This window comes from Sturnira hondurensis, unplaced genomic scaffold (assembly GCF_014824575.4).
Source record: "Sturnira hondurensis isolate 20B ecotype Veracruz unplaced genomic scaffold, ASM1482457v3 Scaffold0013515, whole genome shotgun sequence".
NCBI lineage: Eukaryota > Metazoa > Chordata > Mammalia > Chiroptera > Phyllostomidae > Sturnira > Sturnira hondurensis.
Window position 1 is genome coordinate 6374081 of NW_028086146.1, and position 16756 is coordinate 6390836.

Sequence of the window (16756 nt, forward strand, 5' to 3'; positions counted from 1 at the left end):
CTTTCACGCTGGGGAAACAAAGGCATCAAGCAGTTAAGCTCCAAGGTCACACAACTAGTTCAGTGGAACAGCCAGGACTCACATCAGAGGCAGCCCTGAAACTTCCCGCTCTGCTGCCTCTCACGCACAATCAAAACTCCTAAGCTCTCTACAAGCAGAGTATTTCTATAAAAGTCAAGTGTCTCTCTATTGCTATTTTTTTTGTCCTCAAAATCTAAGAAACTTACCAATTGAATAAAAAAGCCTGAAGAAGGTCAAAAAACAACTAAATAAAATGCATAGTTAATCTGAGTATCCTGCATAGAACTTTTTGGAGAATTAATTTTAACTCACACAACTTAACATAAGAAAGAGAAACAATCTAATCTAAAAAATGGGCCAAGGACCTAAATAGACACTTTTCCAAGGAGGACATACAGATGGCCCATAGACACACAAAAAGAATCTCTATAGGAGACCTTTCTGTGTGGCATGGGCCCAGACAGGACCCATGCCCATGGATAGGTTCTCCCATGGGGAATCAGGCCTGCATTGTACCTAGGCCACTTTGAGACTTGCTTTTGCTAAAACTTCCTCACCCTGAATTGAGGCAGGAAACGTTTACTGCCTATCTTTAAGCTTCCTAAACTCTATGCTAAACCTTCCAAGGATGAGTGTAACCAGTTCAATCACTTTTCCCTTTGCATTTACAAATAACCTTCTTCTGTGATGTGATTAGAGGCATCATCTCCTTTGTTTTCTGTAAAAGGTAACCACCTAAAGTGAACCTGTGCACAGAAAATGAGGACCGTCGTGTAATGTGCCCAGAAAAGCACTAAAAGCTTGTCAAGGCAAGGGTCGGGGTGCTCTCCCCTTGAGAGAGTGGCCAAGGCGCGCCTAGACTTTTTCTCCTCTTGAGAGAGAAGCCGCACCATCCCTTTTTCTCCATAGGACTCAGTAGTCCATATGAATTTGTCTCATCTTATCCACAATGTCACGGACCCCATGAGCCAGGGTCCACATCAATGCTCAACATCACTAGCCATCAGAAAGAGGCAAGTCAAAACCACAATGAGATACCACTTCACACCAGTCAGAGTGGCCATCATAAACAAATCAACAAACAGCAAGTGCTGGCAAGGATGTAGAGAAAAGGGAACCTTAGTGCACTGTTGGTAGGAATGCAGATCGGTACAGCCACTGCAGAAAACAGTATAGAATTTCCTCAGAAAAACTAAAAATAGAACCGTCTTTTGACCCGGCAATTTTGCTGCTGGGAATATACCCTAAGAATCCTGGATCATCAATTCCTAAGAACCCACACACCCCTATGTTTATAGCAGAGCTATTTACAATAGCCGAGTATTAGAAACAGCCTAAATGTCCATCAGTAAATCAGTGGATCAAAAAGCTATGGTACATTTACACAACGGAATACTATGCAGCAGAAAGAAAGGAGAAATTCCTACCTTTCGGAACAGCATGGATGGAACTGGAGAACATTATGCTAAGTGAAATAAGCCAGTCGGTGAATGACAAATACCCTATGATCTCACCTGTAAGAGGAATCTAACGAACAAAATAAACTAATAGTAAAATAAAACCACAGGCATGGAAACAGAACAGACTGACGGTGACCAAAGGAGAGGTGGAAGGGGGATAATAGTGAAAAGAAGGGTAAGGGACTAGTTCAAGAGCAGGTATGAACTACCCATGGACATGGACAACGGTGTGGGAACTGACTTTGCGAATGGACAGAGGAGGGCAAAGGGGGGAAAATTGGGACAACTGTAATAAAACAACAATTAAAAAATAAAAATAAAAGCCCTGGCTGGTGTAGTTCAACAGACTGAGTGCTGGCCTGCAAACCAAAGGGTCACTGCTTTGATTCCCAGGCAGTGCACATGCCTGGGTTGGGGGCCAGGTCCCCAGTAGGGAGCAAGCAAGAGGCAACCACACACTGATGTTTCTCTCCCTCTCTTTTTCCTTCCCTTCCCCTCTCTCTAAAAATAAATAAATAAAATCATAAAAAAATTAAAATGGGCAAAAGAAAAAAAGCTACAGGAAAAGCTAAAATAATATTACTAACATTTCAAAAAAAGTATTTTTCTAAATGTTTCCCTTTCTCTGTTAGAAAATACAATTATGAATAACTTAGAAAATGCAAAAACAAAATCCTCCTATAGTCCCAAAACTTAACATTTACATTTTATTCCCTTGTCTTTTTCCTATACATGTTTTATATTACTGTTTCTAAAAATTCAGAATTTACTGTCTTCACTTAAACTTAATAACTATATTTTAAGTGTGCCTCCATGGAAATAAACATTCCTCAAAACCTTAATTTTTAATGTCTATACAATATACAACATATTTATCCCCATTACTATTTATTTATTCCTGGCCTGGTAACAGAGAGTTGTAGGTAACAGAGGGCATATTTACTACTAATGTTAGGCCATCATATACTATACAGCAAATGTCAGTAACTAACTCGGAGCTCACAACTCTGCAGACATTTGGGCAGCCGTGGCATATGCCAGGCTAGGGTGCAGCAGTATACCAATTCTGGGGATGTCCAGGATCCAATCCCCCTCAGTTGCTAGTATAAAAGTATGAGAAAATAAGATCAGAGTTCCATTTTGAGATGTCAGAAACATACCTCCCATAGCAAAAGGAGCCAGACAGGATCTTACTGTGAGAATGGAAGTGTTTAAAATGCAGGTGCCAAGAATTCCAGTAGGAAAAGGAACATTTAGGAACTATGAGAGAGGGTAGCAAAGAGGAGATAAAAAGGGGAACCCAAAAGAAAAACTATGGGGTGTGGGAGTGGAAAGAAGAGGAAGAGAAAGGGATCAAGAGACAACATCAGAAATGGAGCACAAACGGACCCGCAGGTCTCATGGGAAACAATGACAAATTTCCCTTCCTTCCCGTCCCTCAACCTCCCTGTCTTAAAGCTGCTGTCCCTCTAGCGAACAGCCCCCGATAGAGCACAAAGGAGGGACCAGGGCTGGGAAACTGGAGTGAGAAGGCCAGATGGCAGTGGTCTCAGCTGACAGCAAAGGAGCTGGGCTAGGATATGCCACGTTGGAGAAAAAGAGAATGAAAGATGCCAGAGAGATTCCCATGATACTACAGAGAAGTTTATGGCAGCACATGAAACCTGGAGACAAATCCAAGATAGCACACAAGAGGGGCCATTGTACAATAGACAGCAGAGCTCTGGGTTAGAAATGACCCCTGGGGTATCATGATGAAGAGATTAGCAGTTTGTTTCCATACACCAATAGGAGCCCTGCCACTATATCCCATCAGGGATAAGTTAGCAACTTATCCTGAACCAATGAAAGTCAAATATGCCATGTGTACACAGTGCCGTCCTTGGAACAGCCTGATGGGCTAATATATTAACATGGCCTAAGCTCTGTGAAAACAGGGTCTATATGTCTCTTGTTCACCAAGGCCTCCTTAGCCAAGGCAGATAGATATTACGGTGGACACACTAACTACTTAAGGCTGGCTTCTATGCTGATCAGACAGGGCTTGTACACTTAATGGTTGTTAATCGCCCCCATCTCCAAGGCCAGTGCAAAGAAAACACAAATATTTGGTTGTTTAATAAATGACTGTATTAACAAATAAATAAATCTTAGCCTACAAAAAGAAGAGTTTAATCGAGATTCCTCTGTACAAAGCCATTACAACCCCAAAGCTAGGGTAATAATTTATAAGGGACTAGGACCTAGGGACCCTAAGCACCAGAGGACATTTATGACCAAGGAAGGTGCTTTCCTTTGTCTACTCAATCCCATCTGCTCTTCACCCCCAGCCCAAATGTGGCCTGTCGGGGAACAAGAACGGGAGGTCTCTCACAGACTTCCAGGGTCCCTACGTGCGGCGGTTCTGGCAACAGCTCAGGCGGGGGAGGCTTCCACAAAACTACCCTGAAGGAATCAGATCTCACCATCACTTTTACCGTCCCGCTGGAATTTTCTTTTCTTGTTGATGTTATTCGCCTGCTGGAATTTGTTCTTTGGTATTTTATCCCCTGGCTGCGTGTTCTTGAATTGCTTCACACCTTTTTTCCCTGGTTTTGTGGCACTTTTCTGAAAGTTCTTTGATGTGATTTTAGGTCCACCTTCCTTAACAACTTTTCTTGGGAATGTCTTTGAAGAACTAGAATCTAGTGAAAACAATAAATAATTATTAGTTCAATGATCCTGAGCCTAGAACTCTTTTATCTACTGAGATGTATTTGTTATAGAAAATTTTATCCTCCTTATTAAAACATATTTTCTCTTACTCTCAAATATGGAGCAGAGTAAGATTTTAAATACCAAAACAAAATTTAAAAACTTCCTCTGATTATAGAATTATAATAATACAGATTCATTATAGAAAACCTACAGAGAAATACATAATAAAAACTATTTATATCCAGCGAACCAAAGAGTCACTGGTTGGATTCCCTGTCAGGGCACATGTCTGTGTTGCAGGCCAGGTTCCCAGTAGGGGGCACATGAGAGGCAAACACAATTGATGTTTCCCTCCCTCTCTTCCTCCCTTCCCCTCTCTAAAAGTAAATAAATAAAATCTTTAAAAAAGAACTATAATTCTAAAGATAGTCAGTTTGGTGTATTTCTCTATTTTAAGCATAGAATAGAAATGAGGTAGTATTTATATAGCTTTGTATTCTACTTTAAAAACTATGTCATTAAAGACTTTACATATAATTTCACAAGTCTCAATAACATCATAGGAAACTAAAAATAAAATAAACACTTAGAATTTAGGAGATACACCATATTGTCAAATTAAAGATGTTAATTTTCAAAGATAATTTCAAAAATCTTCCCTGGTTAACAAACCCAGCAAATTAAACACTTAACAAATGAAATTAAAGTGGTAACGACTATGCCCTAAGACTGTCATTAAGGAGGGGGGGAAAAAAAAGATTGCTTAGGAAACGCTTAATCATTTACACAGACTCTGACTTTTCTGTTTTGCAATACTGACACCTGATGGAATAATAAAGACACCACAATTAGAAATCTTGAAGGTAAAAGTATATGGTTTACCAGAAGTACATATTTATCAGCCACAATTTATCAAAGATTAAAATAAAATGTGGTGAATCAGTATGACTAATGACTTAACAGCATCATAGCTGACATGAGGAGTCTTTTATGAGTATAGCATCCTCCAGTCATGCTGGTAATTTCTTAAGTGTCTTGGTTTCACAGGGAACACGGACACTCTTACACAGTAACGCCAACTGTTTCTACTATTTTAATCCCAACACTAACCCACAACCCAGACTGCAATCAGCTACATACCCCTCCATCCCACAAACCCTGTCCTTCAACTATAGAAGCCGAACAAGCCACATGGAAAGCATATTTTGGTAAGGCTATCTTACCTTTATTTTTATAAAATCTGTTTTTTTCTTGGGATGTCTTTGTACCTTTTCCTGTGAACTTTTTTTTTTGTTTGACTTCCATCATGGCAACTCTGGAAAACAAAAAACCCAAAAGGATCACTGAACTGCTCTCATCTAAGAGTCATTAAGTAGCCACGGCCACATTTAGTCCTGGAGTTCATAGATGCAGGACAACTCACGTGGGCACCCACACATGTTCAGGAAGTAAACAATCACTGCTTTTAAGATTTCACAACTGAAAATAAATAAGATACCAATACGAAAAATAAGAATACACACACAATGCATACCTCGACTAATGCGTGATATGTTTGGAGGCACTACTTCAGCAATAGTCCTGGCTAAACAGAGACCAGTATTTGTGTTTGTGTTTCTTATAACCTGGGAAGACTTTGTGATGAAAAACTGACATCACCATTTGTTTTCTTGGGGCTCTACCCTAAAAAGTCAGAAACAAACAATAGGTTGCACTTACCGTATATTCAAATTTAATGAATGAAAATAAAAGATTATCTAAAAGTTCTTATGTAGCGTAATGCAGCTAAAACAACGCCTAACTTCAAATGTTTGTTATTCTTTTAGTGATTTTCAGTGATCTCCAACATAGGACTATGTTGAGACCTTTAATATTTTGAGAAATCTGCCTAACAGGTTACTTCTGGGTACAGAAACCCCATAGTACACAGAGCAGGTAACAGATAACCCCTCACTTATCCAAGGCTACCGAATGCAAGAGCAAAAGTCATTTGGCTGTTTCTCTGCCTTCCAAAGTTATACATTGAATTCATTTCTAAATTTCTAAAGTTGGCCTTCTACCACATGTTCAGGATCTTTACACAATACCATATTTCTGTGAGTTTCAGTCTCTGCTTGTTTCTCATGACTGAGACACTTGAAAACTACCGGCCAGACACTTTGTAGAATATCCTTCACTGGGGTTTGTCGGGTATTTTCTCACTACTAGACTGGCTTTATGGACTTGGGGGGGGGGGGCGGGGAGGAGAATACCAAGAGGTAAAGTGGCCATGACATCACATCACATTACGAGGAACATTGTATCAACGTGACTGGCAATGCTAACCTTGATCACCTGGTCAAGGTGCTGTGTGCCAGGTTTCTCCACCGCCAAGTTACTATGCTCCTCTTTCTATAGTCTGTTTATTAGAATTAAGTCACTGTGTTCATCCAAAATGAAGAGGAGGAAAATTAAGCTCTACTTCCTCAATGGAGAAATATGAATGAATGTTAAAATATATATATTAAACTTAGCATAGCAACTAGTAAATGTTTTGAGTGATATATTTTGCAATTATGCAATATTCTATATATCTCCCGATAATTTTAGCATTCTGCAATGAATCCTGCCTGCACCAATTACTATGGTGTTTTAATGTTGATTTTTTATTTCCCTCAACAGCTCTACCTTTATTATTGTGAATTCTTCTGTGGAGAAAATTTGTTTCTTCTTCCTCATTTAATAATTTATTTACATGAGTGGTCTCATAAATATTACTTGGGGTTATAATTTAACAGTATTGGTATTTTGCTGATCAAATTGTTCCAACATTGGCTAGTGGAAAATCTTTCAGGTTGCTGGGACAGTTTGACAAGCCCCATCTTTTTTTTTTTTTTTTTTAAAGCATGTCCTTACATCCTGGTACTTGTTCTAAATTCCCCTTGTACTTTCTTTGTGATAGCCATGAAATCGGCCATTTCTCCAAGACACCCTCATTCCTTTTACTGAGGATATTTAAAAACCAGGATATGAATGCTAGGTGTGCTTACTGTAGTGGTGGAGGGGTGGGGGGTAGGGGGAGACGGGACGGTGACACTGCTTCCAGGTCTTTTAACTAGACAGGACTAGTATATGTGTGTATGCAAACTAACCTGTGTGTATGACACAAACTTCTATTTCTGTAACTGTTAAATAAGCTCATACTAATGTCTCCAATTCTAAACAAGTGCTACAGGGTTCTCTACCCTTCCTCTCTTGATTATTTGTAACTTCTCTGACAGTGAGACACTTGCCTCTAGTATCTACAATTTGAGTATTGTTCAATACTAACACATATGTAGCTTCCAGAATTGCTAACCTTCCAGCCCTGTAAGATACCAATTTACCAACTATAGTACAGTGTTTATAAGCATAACTGAAGTATATATGAGGTGTTTGGGGAGCCACACAGCTGAAAGCCAGATTGCGCCTTTTTTTTAAAAATTTATCTTTAGAGGGGAAGGGAAGGAGAGGAGAGAGATATCAATGTATGGTTGCCTCTGGTGAGTCCCCTGCTTGGGGGCTGGCCTGCAACCCAGGCATGTGCCCTGACTGGGAATCAAACCTTGATCATGTGGTTCGCAGGCCCGCGCTCAATCCACTGAGCTACACCAGACAGGGCCCAGATTGTGTCTTGTGAAGGGAAATGGCAAAGATTTCCCAGAGATAGAGGGACATCTGGCTAATTTTTCTTTAACTCCTTTCAGCAGATTTAGCATTGTGGCTTCAAGGCAGTAAACATTCAATACCAAACCTCAAACTGTTGACATTCCTCAAGTCTTCCCCTCTCTTCCCACACTTCATCCAATCCCCTGGTTCTCTATGCTGAGGACTCTCCATTCGGAACATCTCCTTGGGCACCAAATGCCTACCTGATACCCTTATTTATGTTCCCTACACTTACTAAGTCCAAAACATAATTCTCTAACTTAATATTCTCTGCAAATGCGAAGTCCAAAACATACCTCTATCTCCACTGCAAACAACACCCAAACAATAATCCCACCCCCTTCTTCTCCACTCAGCCAATGACATCATCCACTTCACTGCTCAAGGAAAAAAAACCGTATTTACTTTTGACATTTCCTTCTCCTTTGTCTGCTACATTCAGTCCTTCAGTAAGTCTTCCTCAATCCCCTTAAAAAATACCTCTACCTTTCCAACTTTGATCTCCAATACCACCACCTCAATTCAAACCATCATCAATAATCTCCAATTATATAACCAGCAATAACACAAATCATATACATCTTTTAAAAATAATCAGGGCCTATCATGTTACTCCCTTGCTTATAAGCCTTTGCTGTTTTCTACAAATGGGAATGTATTCCCATCGTACAGAAAATCTAAACTCCCCTACCAAGGCTCCATCCCTCTAATTTTATCTTGCACCGCTGTACCTCCAGCTCACTACATTGGTTCCTTTTCTATAGCTCCCACCTCAGGGACTCAGTCCCAGTTACTACTTCTGCTTGCAGTAGTTTCCTCTGGGCTTTTAGATTTCAGGGTTGCCTCTCGTAATGCTTTAGACCGGCTTCACGATCACTTCTTCAGACTCCCCTGTCCTCCACCTCAGTACCCAGTAAGTTTCCCTCGCAGTACTCAGAACTTGCAACTGTGCATCCAGGTTGTAAACTTGGCGCCTGGCACTGATTGTGCGCAGAAAGGATGCCTGTCAAACGTATGATTAAAAAAAAAAAAAAAGCTAAACGCAACTAACGCGGGCCAGTTTAGAGCGTGAAGGTAGTCAGGATAGTCCTGCCCTCTCAGGACAAGGTGGCAGAAAGGAGTCGTGAACCCGCCTCGATCGCCAAGCTCCCATCAACCTCCAAACTCCCAGAATAAAAAAGACAGAAGACTGCCTGCAAATGACAGGTGTGAACACCTCTAGCCTCGCTGGCGGCCCCGACACCTCCCCACTCCAGCGCCGGGCATCGAGCAAATCCCTACCAGGAACAGCGGCCAAGCACGCCACACTCACCGCACACGTGTGGTTCAGTCAGAAGCTTCCTGCTCATAACACCACTTCCGCTTCCTGGACTTGCCCCGCCCCCGTGTCCACTCTTTTCTTCTTCCGCAGGGGAGATTTGGTTAAAGGGTGGAGATTAGCCGGAAAAACGGGAATTTGGCATTTCTATTGGTCCGCTCTTATTTACCTCCTCCAGACGTTTGAAGGCTGTGCCACACGGGCGTTTTGGCCCTTGGAAAGATCCGTCGGCGAGGACGTCGTTTGCGGCTCCTGAAAGTGACGTCATTAACCCTGTCGCTTCCGCGCCCGGGAAGACAGCGCCTTCTCTCGAGGGATGACCAGATTTTTGGAACCGGCTAGGTTGTCTCGGTTAATCCTTTAACCTGAACTAATACTAGAATAGTTAACGTTTTTACAGTGCGTTAATTTGTATCCCCGCTGGCAGTCTAGTGCTGAAGCTAAAAGGGATACCTCGGAAGTCAGTTTGAATTGTAATCCCGTTTTTTTCCCCTCTTGCTAGCTGTTTGGTTTTCAGCAAATTACTAAATTTTGTGAGCCTTGATTACCTGGTTAATAAAATAGACACAGCTAAGTCATCCATGGAAAGCGGTTAGTAGAGTGAATGGTCATGATAAGCCCTTAATAAATGTTGCCATTTTTAACCTCTGCCCGACTGCATTTATCCCATTTTCCACTTCAGAAAATGAGACTGTTTAGGATAGTGTCCACATTTTACAGATAAGGAAACACACCACAAACTCGTGTCAAACAACACAATTTGTTCTCTTAACAGTTACGCAAGCCAGAAGACCAAAATCAAGGCCGCTGGCAAGATTATGCACCTCCCCAAGGCTTTAGGGGAGAAACCTTTGCCCCTTGCAGCTCCTGGTAGTTCCAGGCATCTTTTGGCTTGTGGCTGCATGATTCCAATTCACGCCTCTGTCTTCATATGGCTTTCTTTTCTGTGTCTTCCATTTGTAATAGGGACACTGGTCATGGGATTTAGGGCCCACTGGAATAGCCCCGGACGATCTCATCTGGAGGTCTTCACTTAATTGCGCCTGCAGAGACCCTTTTCTCAAGTAAGGTCACTTTCACAGGTTTTGGTACTAGGACACTCACATACCTTCTGCAGGGCCACCTGGAAAGTTAAAGAATTGGAACTTGATACCAGATATGTCAAGCTCAAGTTTTACTGTTTTCCAAATGACTCCATTTACTGCCCCTTCAAGCCCTGGTAATTCTCTGAGTTTCCTGAGGGTGGGGTCATGGTTACTTTAAACACACCTGTCCCACTACTCAACACACATGTTTGGTACGTACCTATTGTCTGCCTCAGCCATTATGTTTGCATTTCAGCTCATTTAAGTCTCATAAGAACAGTTTAATTACCAGTAGGTGTTTTCCCCTCATCTTATGTAAAAAAAGGAAATAAAGTAGTTTTTTAAAAGATTTTATTCATTTATCTTTAGAGGGGAAAGGAAAGAAAGAGGGAGAGAAATACCAATGTACGGTTGCCTCTCGTGTGTCCCCTGCTGGGAACTGGCCTGCAACCCAGCCATGTGCCCTGACTGGGAATCTAACCATGATCCCTTTGTTTACATGCCCACGCTCAATCCACTGAGCTACACCAGCCAGGGATCAGAAATAAAATAGGTTTAATCTGGTGAGCCTGACTCCAAACACTGTATTACTTTCCTGAATCCATTAATTCTCTAGTAAATGCTCAAAGAAGCAAATACAATGGAATTGCAGGTCTCTCAGCAGTACCTATGAGGCAAATAGTACGGTATATACTAGCTGCCACCCCCCCCAAAAAAAAAAACAAAAACAAAAGAATACTTCACTAATATACCCTACCACACAATACCTGGAAGGGACACATTTTATTTTCAGGGCCACAGAAGACAGCACTTCACATCCTCTCAGACACATCCACATACCTGTCTTATACATCGAAACCCTACTACTCATGTGCCTTTACACTGAGAAGAAAAAAAATGATCACATACCAAAGTCCTGGATTAATAGTCATAATGTTATTTTTCAAGTCTTTTATGCTGTTAAAAAGTAGATTCACTTGAGTGTTTTGTTTGTAGTGAATTGAAAGTGTCTTGTAGTTTTGCAGAACAGCAACAGAGCTTCTCCTGTGGTTTTGCAGTTAACCAAGTTATCAGTTCTTCAAATATCTAATTATCTAAATGCTTCATATTGTAAGGTGACTGGAGTTTAAACATGTAAGAATAAATGCATACTATTGTGCACAATAAATGCACAACTTATAAATAAGTTCTATTTTTCTAGAAGTCTCCCCTCCTGCATACTCAAGAGGTTTGCATCAATGTAATTAAGAGGATTGGCATTTGAATAAAGTGAATCCAACTTCAAGTCTAAGATCTTTATGACCATGGACAAGACAGTTCATTTGTATGGGCCTCAGTTTCTGAATATGTAACATGGGAACAACAACACTTATCTTTCGGGGTTGCTCTGTGGCTCAAAAGTGAGAATGACTGTAATGTTAATGGCCAGTAGTAAATATCAAGTGATTCATACTTGACAGGGATAGAACCAACTTGTGTCTATTAGAGATGCTTTTGGCCACAAGTAATGAGACTTGAGCAAATTCGGTGGCACAGCAAAACATATATTTTTTACCAATCTGACAAAATAGGCATAATTTTGATTCATTCACACCAGGTGGCTAATATTGTGTTGGCTGTTGTCGGTTTTTTTTATTTGACCATCTAAGACAAAAGAGGTCAGTGTTCCTGGCTAAATAGTCAGGTTCTGCATATTTTAAAAATGCTTGCAGCACACCAGAGTGCTTCTCATGGCGTAACAGTTGACATTCCCTGGTCTAGTTCAAAGATTCCACAATGTCATCAGAAACTCATGTTCTTTCACAGAGTCCATGCTCCACCACACTCAACTTGTTAACTTCATTTTCACAGTTGCTGCTTTCCCACCTTCATCCACCCTCCCTGTGCACCCCACAATCTCTCTCCACTCCACCTCCAGCAACCACCACTCTGTTTTGCTTCAGTGAGTTCTGGTTTTGTAGACTCCACATTTAAGTGTGACAAATACTGTACTCATTAAGTGAGTACAGTATTTGTCTTTGTCTGGCTTATTTCATTGTTACTTTCTGATTGCAAGATGTACTTCTTGGTTTCAGGATTTATATCAGAGTTCGGAGCTAGAAGAATGGAGAAAAGAATGAAATTCACTTTCCCTCCCAGTAGATTGCTATCCTCTTCTCTCATAAGGAAAAGACCCAGCAAGGTTTCCCTTCAATTTCAGTGCCTAAAACTATGTCACAGGGGCACCACCAGGGTTGGAGGTCCATCAGACAGAATGTTAACCAGGCACTTAGATTCCACTCTTTTTCCGGCCCTGTAGGAAAATTAAAGGTCACTTGGCAAATATGCCTCCATCTAGTGGTAGAGATTTAATTTGTAATTTAAACTAATCTGGCTTAAAACTTGAAATTTAATAATAATAAGCTTAAACTTAAAATAACTGCAGCATCCATGGTGGTGAATCTCAATCTTGGCCACATATGAGAATCACCTGGGGAGTTTAAAAAGCAAAAAACCAAACCAGTAATTCTGATTTAATTAGTCTGAGTGGGGCCTGGGCATTGAAAATTTGGAAAGTTCCCCAGACCAGGCTAACGTGCAGCTGAAATTAAGAGCTACCTGTTTAAGGCATGGAGTTCAAGTTGTTGACTTGATTTTCTAGTTAAGTGAGGATTAAACCCTGCAACCTTCTGATTCCTGTTTTGCAGTCACCAGAATCAAAGAATTAAATGCAGAATATACTTGTTTCTGTAAGTAGAATGTTTTGGACATAACTGTAACCTCTCTTGTTCTTTGAGGCCTCCTGTAGTGATTTAATATCACTGGATACTGAAAACAGTTTAAATTTGAAGTACACGCTCTCCAATGTATTCTGAAAAATATTTGCATTGTTCAATTCTCCATGATTTTGTGTAATCTTCCCTTTTCCATAAAAATAAAGTGTGTTAGGTGTCAGATCCCACACATTTCTCTTCCCCCAAATCAGTTCTTTAGAGTTCTAATTAATAGATTTTTAACAAATCGGCATTGTTTCTGTGCTTCCAAAATGCATAAGCAGGGATAAAGGGCATGTTGATATAAAGCATAAAAGAGGTTTTGGCAAAGATTGGACTTGATTTTGGGGACCTACTAGAATTATAAATACATGATAATAGAGCAGTTGCCAACATTTTTTCTTTAGTAAAAAAGAATTGCTTTGAGGAGAGAGGATTATGTTTTTCAATATTATAAACTTCCTGAAAAGTGTACTAGTGTGGCCTAAACATTAACTGTGTATTCATAATATTCTGATTGCTGTCTAGTAAACACAAAACTGACCTTGCTTTAATCTACTTTCTTTGGTGAAATGCTTAGGAGCAGCAGAAAAATCATATGCCCAAAATGAAACTTTATCTGATTGTCACACAAAGTACCACGTTTACTGAAATATCATGTCAGCATGTGATGAAGAAATAAAAATGATTAGTTACTATTACTCAAAGCCCACAGATTATCGTGTATACATAGAGCACTTAAATTGTCCTATGATTTTGTAAAATTGTAACTCCTCAAGTGACATGGACCAGCTCTGGCTTTTATCTAGGATGAAAACAATGTGTTTTGGGGGATGAGGTTTAAGTTTTTGTTTAAATTTGGTCTTTAAGCTTGATCTGATGTACTTATGCATTGTTCTACACCATTTTACACATGGGACCAGAGCATCCATGGATTCTGGTATCCACTGGGATTCCCGGGAATCAATCCTCTAATCATTGGCCAGTGGCGCACACAGCTGTCAGAGGCCTGGAAGGAAAAGGACAATGGGAGACAAGGAGGTCCAAGCTAAAGGCATGTGGGTGGACATATGGAAGTGGATACGAACTGTGAACATTTTCACAACTTAATCCCCACATGTTAATACCCACCCATTGAAAGGCATTTGTCCTGAACACTGAACAACCAAGTAGGCCAAATGGCTCAGCCCCTTGACATGAGTCGGCTTTCAGCACGGGACACTCTGAAACTGGCACAATGGGCACATGAATGGAAAGGCAGGGATGGAGGCTACATATGGGCCCAACAGCATGAACTTCCACTTACAGATCTAAGTACTGCCTCCTCTGAGGTAGAACCTGCCCGCAAGGGAAACTAGCACTGAGACCCTGATATGGCACTACTTCACAAAGGGACCAACACGCCACCTGCTGGTAAGTTGATGACATTGGGCTCCTTTCATTCAGGAACAGCCAGCAGTTTCTCCTCAGGGGGACAGAGTCCTCTTCTGTGGGCTTCTGGCCACAGAGCCTGAGCCAGCACCACTGCCTAGAAGTGCATCAAGTGCCTCATGCTTAGGCATGGATGCCACATAACACAGAATCCATCAGGGGACACAGCACACAGCAAAGGAGGTCATACGAGCCACAAGTCCTATCCCATACTGCACTGCTTCTCCTGCATAAGTGGGCAGTCCTGCACACTGCCTGGCTGTCGGGGAAGTTTTCTCTCTTCACTCTCTTTCAGCCTGACCGAGGCTAAAACGATGCGGTCTAGTTTCATTTGCACCCGCAAACCAAGCCAACTCATCCAAATTCTATGCTTGGGCTTTTTCTTCCTCCCTCAGCTATTTGTGCAGCGCCCTGCTCCATGGCCCCGATGGGGGCAGAGGCAGGGAAGCTGCCCATCACGTGGGCCACATGGAGGTCTGCGCTCCCTTTCCACGCAGCTAACTCATGCCCTGCGGTCTTACTGGGGCTCAGTCCCTGATACACCACTTGCATTTTACAGTGGACTGTGGCTGGGTCCATCTGGCTTTCTGAATTGACAGGTGACTCGTAACTCAGCTCACATAGGCACGTATAGATGGATGGCCCTTGGCAGTTTATAGTCAAGCATTTGCTGTCAGGGCTCAGCAACATGCCAGGAGCTGTTTCTTGAGACGGGTGCAATTCTTCAGTCCAGATGGCATGACCTGGCTCTGGAACCCCAAGGCTTGGGGTTGTGATCCTCCTATTTGGGCTCAACTCCCTCTCTTCCCACCACTGCCACCTCCCACCCCACAGTGCCTTCCAGACATCCTGGTCTAAGTGAGGAGGCTGCTTTCACTACTGCCTGGGCCTGCTGTACGGCACCTTCCTGAGTCAGGCCCCATTTAAAGCCAGGAGCCTCCCAGGTCCTTTCGTGTACGGACGGAAGCAGAATTCCTAGCTGTGCAATATGTGGCCTCTAGAAGCTGAAGAGGCCCACCAGGCACTGTACTTCCTTCTTTGTATTAGGAATCAAGATGAGGCAATGTGCCTTTACTTTGGAGGGGATGTTGTGACACACCCCTGACCCTAAAAACAGGCACCTCGTTTTCTAGTCCCAGCTTTTAGGTTTTATGAAAGCTTCAGTGAAGTGGCCCATCCCTAAATTCCTGTAGCTTGTCTCCCACCTTCCTGAATACATGTTTCTTACCAAGGTCTCTAGCATACAAGCCATGTCTTTATTTTATTGATGTAATGGATCAAAGTTCTGCAGAAGGTCCGAATAGTCCAGATCTCTTTGAATGATATTAAGAAAAAAGGTGGGTGAGCTAACATAGCCCTGGTACAAAAGTGTACATGAACATTATTGTTCATTCCAAGGAATATGAACTGTTTCTGATCCTATTTTGTGTCTGTTTTTCATCTTATTCTACCATCTGCTATGACAACCTAGGCATCTCACTTTTGCTCTCAGGCTTCGGAAAGCCACACAGGAATGTGTTTGTCCCATCTCCCAGGGTTCTCGCTATGGTGTTAAACACTAAGTCCCAAAACACTGACCCCCCCAGTCAATGATTTTCTGTTTGTTTACTTTTACCTTTGAATCCCCTGGTCAAGCAACCTCATGATCCAGTAGCTAGGTGCTCTTCCGCTCTTGATGGCGTATACGCTGGCCAATTCTTGCAGGTCCTCTGGGGTATAGTTGCTTTCTCACTCAGCAGGACCAGCATGCCTCAGCTGGCTTATGCTGGATTTAACCCCAGTTCTTGGCCTGGCCACCAGGAGAGGCAGTGGGGGCAGTTCCTGAAGGCAGGGGCTTGGGGAAGCTGTTGTCTTGCAGGGAGAAGTCTGTGCAGTGTCTTCCTGCACCGGGAACTCCGACTCTTACAAAGGGCCTGTGGGCCATTTCTGCAAGCTCTGCAGGGCCAGGGTGGTCAGCAGAGCCCAAATCTTCACCCACATCTCAGGGTCTCAGGTTTTCTCAACCAGGCTACTGGTTTCAGTGTAACAGACTACCTTGGCTGAGCATGTAAAAGATTCAGGAGATCCATGACTTGCTCCTCAAGTTGTCCTCTTTGTAAGCTCCCAAACATGCCTCTGGGTCTACCACTTGCCTTTAACTAACTGCTTTCAGTCCTCATTACCACTGCAGGAATCCCCTACTCCACCATCCTTATGGACATTACAATGCGCCCCCCCCAGCCCCGCCCACAACATAACTTCCAGATGCCTGAACCATTGCACAGGCAAAGGCATTCTTCTTCAGTAGACGTCCTCCTGGTCATC

The 16756-nt window shown here is 42.1% G+C and overlaps 1 protein-coding gene across 3 annotated transcripts in view; it reads right to left on the minus strand.

Annotated features, from left to right (window-relative positions):
* Nucleotides 1-9209, minus strand: part of PUM3 (pumilio RNA binding family member 3) — a 41418-nt gene extending 32209 nt beyond the window's left edge. For 2 of the 3 annotated variants that reach the window (XM_037061744.1, XM_037061747.1), the window contains exons 1-4: nucleotides 9178-9209; nucleotides 5713-5861; nucleotides 5402-5493; nucleotides 3947-4165 (exon numbers count right to left, since the gene is read on the minus strand). In XM_037061744.1, the coding sequence (XP_036917639.1) occupies nucleotides 3947-4165; nucleotides 5402-5486 (304 nt within the window). In that variant the 5' untranslated portion in view covers nucleotides 5487-5493; nucleotides 5713-5861; nucleotides 9178-9209. The other variant, XM_037061746.1, reaches the window with a different exon arrangement.
* Nucleotides 9210-16756: the final 7547 nt, after the last annotated feature.